The 13,683-nt window shown below is 46.9% G+C and overlaps 2 protein-coding genes across 2 annotated transcripts in view; both read left to right on the top strand.

Annotated features, from left to right (window-relative positions):
* The window catches only part of LOC310644907 (uncharacterized protein), a gene marked incomplete at its 5' end in the record, with an annotated part of 161,325 nt that overhangs the window by 37,736 nt on the left and 109,906 nt on the right, over positions 1-13,683 (top strand). The gene's annotated exons all lie outside the window — the stretch shown is intronic.
* Positions 4,023-13,683, top strand: part of KCTD19 (potassium channel tetramerization domain containing 19) — a gene marked incomplete at its 5' end in the record, with an annotated part of 62,886 nt that continues 53,225 nt past the window's right edge. The window contains 7 exons of the mRNA XM_083370242.1: positions 4,023-4,064; positions 7,857-8,402; positions 8,475-8,649; positions 8,726-8,917; positions 9,631-9,762; positions 11,105-11,309; positions 13,017-13,177. Of these exons, the coding sequence (XP_083226368.1) occupies positions 4,023-4,064; positions 7,857-8,402; positions 8,475-8,649; positions 8,726-8,917; positions 9,631-9,762; positions 11,105-11,309; positions 13,017-13,177 (1,453 nt within the window). The remainder of the gene's footprint in view (positions 4,065-7,856; positions 8,403-8,474; positions 8,650-8,725; positions 8,918-9,630; positions 9,763-11,104; positions 11,310-13,016; positions 13,178-13,683) is intronic.

Genomic DNA, 13,683 nt, shown 5'->3' on the forward strand with positions numbered 1-13,683 from the left:
CCCTTCCATTGTACTAGGTACTGCAATTTTCCCTTAAAGATTCTAGAGTCAAGGATATGTTTCACTTCATAATGGGTCTGACCCACTACTACGAGGGGTCCAGATGCCTTCTTAGGGGGAGGACTTAAAGTGGAGTCTCGAAAAGGTTTCAGTAAGCTGCAATGGAACACCGGGTGAATTTCCCCCAAAAGTCTGGGGAGTTTCAATTTTACCGGGTTGATGATTTTCACAATGGGGAAAGGGCCCAAGAATTTCGGTCTCAATTTCTTATTGGGTAGTTTAAGGTGTAAGTATTTGGTCGACAAATAGACCTTTTCCCAACTTGGAATGTTCTTTGGGGAGCTCTCTTTTTGTCAGCTTGCTTTTTGTAGGTCTCAAAAGTCTTTTTTAAGGCCACCTTTGTATTTTTCCAAACTTCTTCCCAACCCCTCACCCAATGATCAAGAGTCTGGGAAGCGGAGGGTAACTGAGGGTATTCCAGTATGGGGTTGAATTCTTTCCCTGTGGCTACCTGGAAAGGAGTGTAGCCGGTGCTGCTATGTACTGAATTATTGTAAGCCACCTCTGCGAAAGGGAGGAGGTCGGTCCAGTTTGTTTGTTGGTAAGAGACGTAGCATGTAAGGTATTGTTCCACCATTTTGTTGGCGGATTCTGCGGCTCCATTGGTAGCCAGGTGAAAAGCAGTTGAGATGATCCAATTTAAGAAAGTTTCTCCAAAATCTCGCTGTGAACTGCACCCCTCTGTCCAAAATTATTCACTTAGGGTCACCATGTAGTCGATAGATATGTTTTAGGAACAACTTATTCAGGCATTGAGCCGATGGAAGTCCTTTACAGGCAATAAAGTGAGCCTGTTTTTAAAATAGGTCTATCACAGTCCAAATGACAGTATTTCCTCTATTGTCGGGTAGGTCTACTATAAAGTCCATAGCTATTTCTTCCCATGGTTGAGAAAGTTCGGCCACCGGTTGCAGTAACCCAGGGGTCTTTCCTGGGATTCTTTTCATGGTGACACATACAGTACAGCTCTTGACATAGTTTTCTATGTCTCGTTTTAGTCCCGGCCACCAAAATTGCCGGCGAGCGAGGTGTAGAGTTTTTAAATATCCGAAGTCTCCAGCCTGTTTTACATCATGGCTGTGTCTGAGAACATTGAGATGGAGGGTTTCAGGTAGATATAATTCCCCCCCCCATGTATGCCAAACCATCCCTGCATGTTAAGGAGGTTTATCTTTGAACCATTGATCAGTAAGGAGCTCTCGTTTTATCTTCTTCACTCCCAGGTCCTCAGGATTAGGGGTTCTGCAAGGTGTGAGTTGTGGTGCAGGTTGTGAACTGGGGATAATTGCCTCGTAGACCTCTTCGCAATCACTTTTGTACTGTGGCAGTCGGGATAGCGCATCAGCTAGGAAGTTTATTCTTCCTGGTATGTACTTTAAAGTAAAGTTAAAACGGTTAAAGTACTGTGCCCATCACACTTGCTTTGGGGACAATTTGCAGGGAGTTTTTAGTGCCTCTAAATTTTTGTGATCTGTCCATATTTCAAAAGGCACCTTGCTCCCTTCTAAATAGTGTCGCCAGGTTAATAGCCCCCACCTAATTCCAAAGGCCTCCTTCCCCCAGACTGTCCATCTCCTTTCACCTTCCATGAATTTCTTAGAGATATAGGCACAAGGTGTAGGACTCCACTTTTATTCTTTTGTAGTAACACAGCTCCGACTGCCACATCGCTAGCATCTGCTTGAATTACAAAGGGCTCCCCGGGACAGGGGTGCTTTAGAACTGGTTCAGCCGCAAATAATCTTTTTAAATTCTCAAAAGCTTTCTGACAACTCATGGTGCATGCTAGTGGCTGGCCAGGTCGCAGTTTTCCCCTTGTCTGTTTTGAGTAATTCTGTAAGGGGTAGAGCAATCTCGGCAAAAGAGGGAATGAATTGACAATAGAAACTGGCAAACCCTAGGAAGCTTTGGAGCTGTTTGCAAGTCTTTTGGGGCTGCCATTCAATTATAGTTTTCACTTTGGCTGGGTCCATTTCAAATGCCCTCGTCGGAAATTCTATAGCCGAGATAATCTAATCGGATTTGGTGAAATTCACATTTTGACAATTTGACAAAGTTTGGCATTCAATAGTTTCTTTAACACTTCTCTGACCAGTCTTATGTGATCAGTCATATTCATACTGTATATCAGAATGTCATCAAGATACACCAGAATCCCTTTGTATAAATGTTCAGTAGGACCTCATTAATCAACTGCATAAATATGGCTGGGGCCCCCTGCAGTCCAAATGGCATGACTTTGAATTGGTAGCTTCCCAAGGGGCAGTTGAAGGCCATTTTTCCACTCATTCCCCTCCTTTATTCTTACCTGGTAATATGTTTCTCTCAGGTCTAACTTGGTGAAGACGCTCCCCTTCGCCAGGTGGGTTAGTCTTTCAGTAGGGAGAGAGGGTATTTATTTTCCACACTCACCGTGTTCAGGCCTTTATAGTCAATGCAGAGACGAAGAGACCCATCTTTTTTCTCTCTGAACAACACAGGGGCTCCCACAGTAGACTTGGCCCGTTTAATGAATCCCCTCACTAGGTTTGTATCCACATACCACTGCATCTCCTCCATTTCAAGGGGGGACATAGCATACATTCTTGGTTGGGGGAGTTTGGTCCCTGGTAACGGTTCGATGGAACAATCATTGGGACGGTGAGGAGGCAAGGTATTACATTCTTTCTCACTAAACACCTCCGCTAGATCCTGGTACTCGCTGGGGATGAGCGGTTTGCCATGTGGCCGTAAGGCAGCCATGTGCACTTGCTCCTTGGGTGGGCTAAAATCTCCTGTAACATCTGTTGAATCAATGGAGGGATCAGGTCCTATGGGTAATCTCAGAGTTCTCATTCCTTTTTCCCACCAGATAAATGGCTTCCATTTGTCTAGCCAGGCTAGTCCTAGGATAACAGTCTCTGACATCTTTGTAGTTATCAGGAAGCGAATAAACTCCCAGTGCTCGCCTATTTCCAGGCGTAAGGGCTCCGTTAATTGCATGACTAAAGTCCTTCCCATTAGGGAGCCATTGGCTTGCTTGAACCTCACAGGTTTGGAGAGCGGCCTGGCCTGTATGCCCAGTCTCAAGGCACATTTCAGGCTAATGATGCATCAGGAGCAGCCAGTATCGACTAGCACTTTCAGGTCTACTTGTGCACCTGATTTAGGGATTATGAGTTTGGCAGGCAATAAAAAGGTTAGGATGCATCAACTCACCATCGGGTCGTTCTCCCCTTCGTCGTTGCTGTCGAAAGAGGGTAGAACTGGGGTGGATCCAGTCTGAGTTCCGGCGTCTTCCCATGTGAGGGATGTGACCTGGACAACAGGTTCCTGTGTCATCTGGTTGGATTTCTCTCCCTTTAGCTGCTGTGCAGGTTTCTTTCTCACTGCTGGTCCTGGTCTGTTCTGCTGTTGGGGAAAGGGGACTGGGCATTTCACTGCTCAATGTCCCTGCTGTCTGCATCGGAAACACTTAATTGCTGGGTCTACAGGTGGTTTGGGTCTTTCAGCCCTCACAGTAGTTGAGAGATGTTCGTGGGGATGAGTGCTATTCAGGTTGTTCTGACCTTGGCTTGGGTTCAGGTAGGAGAGGCTTCTTATAGCGGGCAAGCTGAACATCTAATTTCACTGCTGCCTGGTACCATTCATGGAGTGGTCAGGCACAGCTCGATAGATACATGCCAGAGAAAGGTAGTCCACCTTCTCTAAAAAGATGAATTATGGATTGCTCAGGCCATCTCTCTATCTGACCGGCCAGCTTTCGAAACTCCCACATGTACTCCAGGGCAGGCCAGCCAGCTTGCTTTATCTTATGGATTTGCTCTTCTGCTCCTCAAATCTTTCCCTCAGCCCTAGGAGGAAGAGGAGGGGGTCCTGCAAGTCAGGGGCTTGCTCGTTATATAAATTGTTCAACCATTCGGATGCTTCTCCCTTTAGGCTGGACGCAATCACATCGACCATTGCACTGGGTCTGGGTAGAGATGGGCCCAGCTATTCAAATGAGAGTGTACGTGGTTGAGGAAGTAAATCAGTTTTTCTGGGTCCCCATCGAAGGTTGCTCTGAAGGGTGGGTTCATCATTGGTTGCCGGGGTCCCTATCTATCTATCTATCTATCTATCTATCTATCTATCTATCTATCTATCTATTTATTTATGGGACTTATATGCCGCCCTATCTCCCGAAGGACTCAGGGCGGCTCACAACAATAAAACAGCTATAAAAAACAGTAATACAAATATTAAAAAAGAATTAAATTACAAAGCCCCATAATTAATTACTAAAACCAATAAAATTAAAACAATATTAAAAAACCCCATCCTCAGTCCAGGTCGGCCAGTTGCTGCGGCCCCACCCTGGCTGTTGGTTAAATGGTTGCTGGGGCCCCCACTGCTGTTGTTGTGTCTCCAGTTGCTGCTGGCCCCACTCTGGTTGTTGATTTAATGGCTGCCAGAGCCCCCACTGCTGCTGGCCCCACTGGTCCTGCTGTATGTTCAGGGGTTGCACGTTTGGGTCCTGCTGCTGCCACCCTTGCTGTTGTCCTCCCACCAGCTCTTGATCTCCAGGCTTCTGCACCACCCCCAGCTGTTGCAAGGCTCCTATTAGCTGGGGCAAGCTCAGAGGTTGTCGGCCTTTCACTTGTGGGGGCTTCCCAACCTCCCATTGCTGCAGAGGCCCCAGGCTGGGGTCCTCTGTCTCTATGGGTCTGGAGGGCTTGGCAGGGGACTCCTGGGTCTGGCAGGCAGTCTGATCTGCTGACAGGATTTTCCACTCACCCAGATTCTCAGAGGCTGAAGGGCTCACACCTCCTCCCCATTCTGCTTCTGGGGCCTCTTGCCGCACGTATTCTCTACTGGAGTGGTTCCAGCTTGATGACAAGATAAGCCCAGTTCTCTGCTGAAGTCTGGAGATCGGCTCAAAATCATCTTCCCACAGAAAACTATTATTTCCTCTTCAGAAGTTTCGCCAGCAATCAGGCCTTCTCTTTCCATCTTGAGGATTCTTCCCTGAATCTTTGCCAGCTTATCTCTCCTACCAGAGGCAGAGGTGGGGGTTCAGGACCCCTCTTTGAAAGAAAGGAGATTCTAGCGTGATGTCCTGGTTCCGATGAATAAGACAAATCAAACAAATTGCAGGCATATTATTTATCCAAAAAGTCTTAGTAATGAAACGAAACATTGGCACTCATGGAGGAATGCCAGAATCTGAAATCTCCTCCCCCCAAACCCATCGTAACACACACACACAATCCCCCCCTTATCTGCATGTCATAAATCACATTATCCAATTAGTTTCACATATGAGGTCTCTCCTCCCATTCTGTACGTGGGCTTCTTATCTTCTCAAAATAGACGTTAGAAAAATTCCCTCCCTTCAAGATTCAAAGTGAAGCAGTTTAAACAAAGGCTGTCTCTTACATGTCAGTGCAAAAACATGTCAATGTTTGCAGCATTGACATACACTGCAGTAATTATTAACTGGACACAAGCTGGTCAGTTTGAACTAAAAAGAAAACTGATCAACTATTCATGCCGTATTGCTTCCCTGTGATGATACTGATGGGCGTCCTGCAGAATGGAAGGCAGCGGTTAACTGCACATCCAACTGTCGAAGATGAAAAGCAGGCATTGGCTGATTACATAAAAAGCAGCCAAGGATAACAGATGCAAGTTTAAAATTGAAACTTATAGAATGTGCAGGAAACAAAATTAAATATTAAAATAATGTAATAAAAACATGAACACAAGGGTGGCAAGGAAAAGCATTCTAGTACAGATAGCCCTTGACTTGCAACAGTTCACTTAGTGACTGCTCAAAGTTACAACAGTACAGTACTGAAAAAAATGATTTATGAGCATTTTTCACACAATTGTTGCAGCCTCCCCATGGTCATGTGATCAAAACTCAAACGCTTCACAACTGGCTCCTATTTATGACTGTTGCAGTGTCCCAGGATCATGCGATCCCCTTTTGCAGCCTTTTGATAAGGAAAATCAACCAGGTTACTAACTCATCAACTGCAGTGATTCACTTAATGTGGCAAGAAAAGTCATAAAATGGGGTAAATCTCACTTAACAAATGTCTCACTTAACAACCTAAATTGTAGTTGTAAGTCAAGGATTACCTGTACATGGTTAATTTCTACAAACAGTGGAAGAGAAGGCGGATGCAGCCCGGCAAAGGTTTACAACTGGAACATTAAAAAAGGAATCTGAAAACTTGATTTTGGCTGCTCAAGAGTAAGCTGTTTGAACTAATGCAATTAAGGCCAGAATTGAAAAATTGTCATTTCAAAGTGCAAGTTGTGCAAAGAGGCAGAAGAAACAATAGATCATATATTCAGCCTGTGTAAGAAGATTGCACAGATGAAAAAGGGGAAACATGAAAGTTGAAAAAGTAGCCCAAACAGGTTAAAATATTGTGGGATTTCTGAATACAGAATACACTTTTAAAGCAACACCTCCCCCCCACCTCTAATGGCAAGTTGAAAAGAAGCAGCACATAGCTGCCAGTTTAATTCTTGACTCTTGACTCATAACACACCAGATTTAACTGTGGCTGTAAAGAAGAAAGTGTGGATAATAGATGTGACTAGTAGAATAGGAGAAAAATAATTGGAGATCAGAAAGTATCAAGATCTGAAAATCTAAATTATGGCATAAACCGGCCGTGGTGGTTCAAAGTTATTTGCACACTGGGTGCCCTACCAAAAAGTCTTGAATGGCACTTGGACACTATACACCTTGACAAAAGTTTCAGCTGTCACTTGCAAAAGGCCATTCTGTGCTACACCTTATTAGGTTCTTGGGAAGAACTTGATGTGTATGATGTGCCTTCACATTGTTATGAACAATTGTTATAACGATTATAACAATTGTCTCCATGAAATGGTAGCTCCTTGGTAGCTTGCAGGGAGATGGGTGGCAAACAAATTTAATAAACAAAGAAGCAGCAATGTGCAGGCTTCCCACCCCATGTTACCTAGAATTTTAGCGGTTATTAGCTTTTTAAAAGGGACGCGGTGGCTCAGTGGGTTAGGACGCTGAGCTTGTTGATCAGAAGGTCGGCAGTTTGGCGGGTCGAATCCCGAGGGCCGCGTAACAGAGTGAGCGCCTGTTACTCGTCCCAGCTTCTGCCAACCTAGCAGTTCGAAAGCACGTAAAAATGCAAGTAGAAAAATAGGGACCACTGCAGTGGGAAGGTAACAGCGTTCCGTGCGCCTTTGGCGTCTAGTCATGCCGGCCACATGACCACGGAGACGTCCTCGGACAAGCGCTGGTTCTTCGGCTTTGAAACGGAGATGAGCACCGGCCCCTAGAGTCGGAAACGACTAGCACGCATGTGCGGGGGAACCTTTACCTTTACCTTTTTAAAAGGTGATATTAGCACTTTCAACATGGCAGTTCTGGTCTCTTTTTTAACTTTAGAAAAACATGGGGGGGGCTGTTCTTCTTGGCCAAGGCCATTTCTTTTGATATGCAGGAACTAAAGAGTAGGGAGAGTTTTCCAAAAGTCCCCGAATGCACTTGTGCTTTTCAAGAAAGATACAAACCCAGGTGGGAAAGAGGAACGCAACTCAAACATTTGCCGCTTCTGGAATGCTATCTAGAATCCACATTTTCTATTCTTTAATTCGCACATGTGATCAATGTCTTTTATGGGTCAATCACTTGCTTTCTGACTGATGAATGTATCAAATCTATCATTTATTTCTGTACCCTATAACAACACTACAGCTCCCCCCAACAAGGGCTTTCTGCTTCCGCGAGTCGCGATCCCCGTTTCCCAAGGTCCGCGGTCCCCCCCCTCATTTAGGATCCGGCTCGGCTCCTGCCCCCCCGCTCCCCTCCCCCGGAGGCGCCCGGGGCAGGCAGCGGGGACGTTCTCGGGGGGCGGCGGCGGCGGCACGTGCCCCCCGTTGCCGGGCAACCGTGGCGGCGGTTGAGCAGCTGCGCCCGTCCGGCGGCGACCTGGCATGGTGAGGGGGGCAGGGAGAGGGGTTGGCCGGCCGGCCGGGGGGCGAGGCGAGCTGATGCGCGGCTCTCCTTCCCGCAGGACCCGGCGGCGGAGAAGGAGGAGGCAGCGGCGACGGGGGCGCCGTCGGGGCCGGAGGAGCCGCCGGTGCAGCTGAACGTGGGCGGCTGGGCCTTCGCGGTGCCGCGGAGCAAGTTGGCGCCGTTCCCGGAGTCGCTGCTGGGCCGGGCGGCGGCGGGGCAGCGGCTGTTCCTGGACCGCGACGGCTACGCCTTCCGCCACGTCCACTACTTCCTGCACACGGCGCGGCTGTCGGGCGGCAGCGGGCTGGAGCTGCCGCTCCTCTACGAGCAGGCCGGGCTGCTGGGCCTGGCGCCGCTGCTGCAGGTGCCCGGGGGACCCCCCCCTCCCCGCCCCCGCCCCCCTCCGCGCCCCCCCCTGACGCGCCTCTCCCGGCAGAGCCTGGACAACCTGAAGGAGGGCAAGCACAACCTGCGCGTCCGGCCCGCCGACATCCCCGTGGCCGAGCGAGCCTCGCTCAACTACTGGCGGACGCGGAAGTGCATCAGCCGGCCGGGCGCCGCCGCCGCCGCCGCCGCCGCCGAGGGCGCGCTCAGGAGCCCCGCCTGCTCCGGTGAGGGACGGGGACGCCGGGGGGGAGCCGGGGGGGCGAGCTGCGCCGCGACGACCCTCCTCCCCGCCCGCCGCAGGGTCGCAGGAGCAGGCGCCGCTGGGGCTGCTGGACACGCCGCTGCTGGAGGCGGAGGCGGAGGTGCGCTACTGCTTCCTGCCGCTGCGCCTGGTGGACGAGTTCCCGGCGCTGGTCACCGACGACAACCTCCTCTGGCTGGCCGACGGCGCGGCGCTGATCGAGGTCGAGAGCGGCGAGTTCCGCTTCATCGGTAAAGGGCGGGACCCAACCCCCGGGGAAGGGGGCGCCCGCGGCGGGGAGCTCAACTCGGCGCCTGTCCCGTTGCCCCGATGGCTCCTGCCCAGCGCGACGCTCCCCTGGCTGCCGCCTTCGGCTCGTTCGCTGAAAGGAAGGGCTGGGAAGCCTAATGAGGAAATGGGGAGGAATCTTGCAGCTTGCCCTGCGTTGCCCCGGGGAAAGCCAGCAAGGCAAGAAAGGCCTCTTTCGAGCTGCCGTTTCTCCGTTCCTCTAAAGGAAGCGTTGCTTGTACAAAAACAGCGGTTGCTGGAGCTTTGTATCTCAGGGTTGAAATGAGGGGTCTGAGTTGCTTGTTTTCTTGTAGTGCTCACTGATGATGTGACCTAAATGAAATGTCTGAAGAAAACAAGCAAGCTAAGAAAGCATCCAGCAGCCCTCATATGCTGGCTTACCAAGCCTATAATTTGCATTGTTATCCTAGAATTATTGTTATAGTTATTAGCCTAGCCTATGTTTCAAATTCAAATTCTGTTTCTTCCTATCAATTTTCTCTGCATTGTTTCCATGTCCATCTCTTTCTGGCTGGCTGGCTTTGTCCATCTGTTGCTTTGCTTTCCCCTAAAGTCACTCGAAATATATGTATGTAGCATGAAATGTGATTGCAAAAATACCTTGCTAGATCTTCCGATTGTTTACTTTCTGGTGTGCATCTCTTTAAACAACTAGCTAATTTTCTTCGCTCAGAGAAGATTCTTTTGCCTGATAACTTCTCCAGCTTGGATTCTCTGGAAGCGGAAGCGGAAGCCTTGGGCATCCCCAAGGTCAAAGAAGCCGTAAAGATTTTCAGGAATAACCCAGGTGTAGTTCTTACAACATTTTAAGTTCTGTGTTGACTGAGTTCAATGTAAAAGGGATTACTTGGGCTTTCTTTAATTACAGAGTGTGAATAATGATAACTTGGTCGTATTCATTAGGAAATTATACAGAATATAACCTATACAGTAATACACAGTACTTTTTTTATAAAAAAAAAAAAGGTGCCAGAACTCACACACAGCTCCGGCTTCAGTCAAAAGCCCTTTACGAAGCTGGAGCGGGGAGGCAGGGGAGAAGATCTGGGCATTTTCCAGGCCTCCGGAGCCTGGATCGGGCCACGAGGGGGCCACAAAATTGCTCTGTGGCCATGAATCCGGGTTCTGGAGGCTTAGAAAAGGCCTCCGGAGCCTGGATCAGCGGGGGGGGGGCCGCAAAATTGCTCTACATCCACAGATCCAGGCGGCAGAGGCCCTTTCCAGGCCTCCGGAGCATGGATCGGGTTGCTGGGGGTCCGCAAAATCGCTCTGCAGCCATACCTGTACTCACGCTGGCAGCTTAGAAATAACCGGTTCTTCCATTCAAAAAAAGGTGCCAGAACGCCGTTCTGTGCGTTCTATGACAAAAAACACCCTGGTAATACATAATTGGAGTTATTTGTTACTAAAATTGAAGTATATAGTGGGTACATTTGTATGCAATTATTTTTTTGTTAAATGGTCAAATGAAGCAAATAACTGCCCTACACTTTAGACTGATTTACCCCTTCTTCTAGGAAACTTCAAAAATGACTATAAATTATAATATTTAGAATACCATGTCAAACTAGAAGTGTCCTTTTTTTCAATATCATTATGGAATCTCACACTACTTGGCCTTCTGTTTCCACTCTTCAGCCTACTTGCTTTATTGTTGCTCAGCTTAAAATATATATTTTATGACTGTCCAACAATGCAAAACCAGGTGGCCCTTGCACTCAGTTCCCCCCCCCATCCCTCCTGTGCCCTTCCCTTGACTGGAGTCTGTCCTGATTACAATAATTAATTAATTAGGAAACTTGGAGCATGTGGAATTTGGAGGCTCAGAAAGCAGGACTTGCAAAACGTTCTGAGCTTTAACTCATTTTTGCTATTCTACTCTTAAAAAACTTCTGTCCCAAGTCCAGAACGAAATGGGCACTTCTAAACCATTGGCTGAAGAAATTGAATGCTGTGGTGTTCCTATGTTCTGAGTGCACCTTTTAAGAAATGCATTTGCTTGTTTTTGCTAATACTGAGTTGTTGTTCTGCTTTGGTTATAAAATAGAATGCAGCTCAGATCTTTACTTCAGCCAAATGATGGCACAGCCATTTTAATGTCAATGTCTCCTTTGGGTGTTTTTCTTTAGGCTCAGGTTCCAGTGAAGCCTCTAAGTCTCCAGTACAGCAGCAGAGACTTCAGGACCCATCAGTCCTCCTTCCTTTGTACCCAATGGTGCTGGGACTCCTAGTCAAGTACCCTGACTCTGCTCTGGGGCAGCTCCACATGGAGAGCACTCTGGATGGGAACAAGCTCTACATATCAGGGAATGGAGTTCTCTTTCAGCATGTCATGTATGTCCCTTGGGAAGTTTGGTTATGCTTGTTTCTAGTTTCTGACGAAGACACTTGAGATGTAAATGCAAACACAACCTTCCGTTACAACAGTGTGAAGGAAGTGCTCTCCAGGCAGCTCCAAGGGATGGTACCAGAATAATACTTATTTTATAATTGGAAAATTCTCAATTTAAATTGCACGTCCCTGCTCCTATTTATTACCACCTGGGTCATCCAGTCAATTAGTACTTATGGCCTTTGCATTTTCTTGCAGCCATTCCCAGGATGGGACAATGAGGAATAAAGCAGGTCTCTGTGTCCAGGAATCTCCAGACCATCAGCTAGGACGAGGGTTTCCCAAAGGTTGGATAGATTGTCCAATATGATCTGCACCTGCTGACAAAGGATGTCATGCCTCACGTTGGAGGAGGAGCCATCTTCCTCCTGACGTGGGCATCAGTATTAGTTTCTGCAGGAGTTTGGGAGAGTCCTGTAGAGAGGGGCAGGACTGGTCAGTCCAGATGTGACAGTTTGGTTCCGGGATGTGAGTGGGGTTGCTGTTTGGGAGCAAATAGAGTCCTGTTCTGCAAGGTCCACAAAAGCGCAGCAGGAGGGGCTATAGCAGCGGACAAACCACCTTGGGCTGAGAGCTGTGAGCAGTGAGCGGCAAGTGGTTTTAACCTCTTTGAGGGGTACAGATTTCAATCTTGTCCTGGGGTGCCCCTGGGGTGGAACTGAGTAGGCTGAGTTTTATCATGGGAGTAACCAGTGTAGAGAGTGCGTTTTGTGGTGCCCTGTAGTGAGTAAGTGTAGCATTTGGTGGTCCCTTCAAGGCCACTGGATGGTCTTATGGGAATGTCAGTCAATTGCCTTGATTGATAGTCAACCTAACCTAATCATGGAACTACCAAGGAGACACCCCCCCACACATGCTGTACATATATAGGGACAAATCCCACACTCCCTTGCACTGATGTTGCTATCTAGTTGGATAATGAAACATCTGCAAGCAAACAGTGAAGCTCTGAGAGCACCAAGGACCCCACAGTTCCACCCTCAGCTACATAGCAGTCCTGAACTCTTCTGTTGGGACTTCTTTGGTCCTAAATTTTGCTTTCAACATTTTATTATTTAAAAAGCCAAGGTCTGGCTTCTGCATGGAGCCAGACAATGTTTTGACCTTACGATACCAGAGCTTCGGTTTCTAACTGTTCAATATTTTATGTAATAAAGTGTAAGTACACTGATAACACTAATCTTAAACAAGGTTTAATGGCAAATTAATATGCACATGATAAGGAGGCTACGAATTGGTATCATTGTTATTTTAAAGTAGAGTGTGAATAAATCGTATATATATATATATATATGTATGTGTGTATATGTGTATGTGTGTGTGTGTATATATATATGATGATGATGACGGATGAGACTCCGTCGAAACGTTGCGCCTACACCTCTAGTTCTACGCGGGGAAAAACCCGAAAAACCAAGGATCCATATATATATATATATATATATATATATATATATATATATATATATATATATATATATATATATATATATATATATATATATATATATATGAAGAAGAAAACCAGTTGGTAAAAAGTCTGTATAAAGATGAAAGAATGAAAAGAAATAATCCAATAGCTGCCTTAAAATAGGAATGTTAAAAATATTTACATTTCTGGCAAGTTTTTTCTCTTTTTCTATGCAAAGGAATTGGTTAGGAACTTGCAGACTTCCACTTACACGAAATATGTCTGAACTTCCACACCTTTGCACCTATTTGGATCAAATGGATCTCATCTATGAGCCCATGAAGGATGCTTTAAAAAGATTTTTAAACCCGAAGATGTCCACAGACTCCCTGGTAAAAAGTAAGTCATGCGTCCCTTCAGATTTATTATGCACAGGTAGCTCTGTTGTGGGAGTCATTCATAGGTTATAGATCTGGGTAATGGAAAAACATCCCTGCGAAAAAGGCTGCGGCAAACACCTTCCCTAATGTTGCAGAACAGAGGTGAGATGGATGTGTCATAATAGTCATCAGGGGGCCAAGCTGAACTTGAAGGATGAATATATGATAGAATGATTGGTATTTTCCCTTAGTGGGAGAAGAAAATTAAAAAGTTGCTTAGGCCTTTTTTAAAGACTGTTATCAAGCTGTCTGCCTAGGAGGTGCATTTACTTGGAAGGGAGTGCCATTGACCTGAATGGCTTTCTTCATTGGACACACTGAAATTGTCCAGTCATATTTTAGGTTAATGAATTGTACAGATTCAGCTCATACACTTAGTTGTTGAGCCATACAACATAGTTGAGAATTCCCTCATAAAATGATCTAGCACAGGGGTGTCAAACTCAATTTCATTGAGGGCCGCAA

This window comes from Vipera ursinii, assembly GCF_947247035.1.
Source record: "Vipera ursinii genome assembly, chromosome: 10".
Classification (NCBI taxonomy): Eukaryota; Metazoa; Chordata; class Lepidosauria; order Squamata; family Viperidae; genus Vipera; species Vipera ursinii.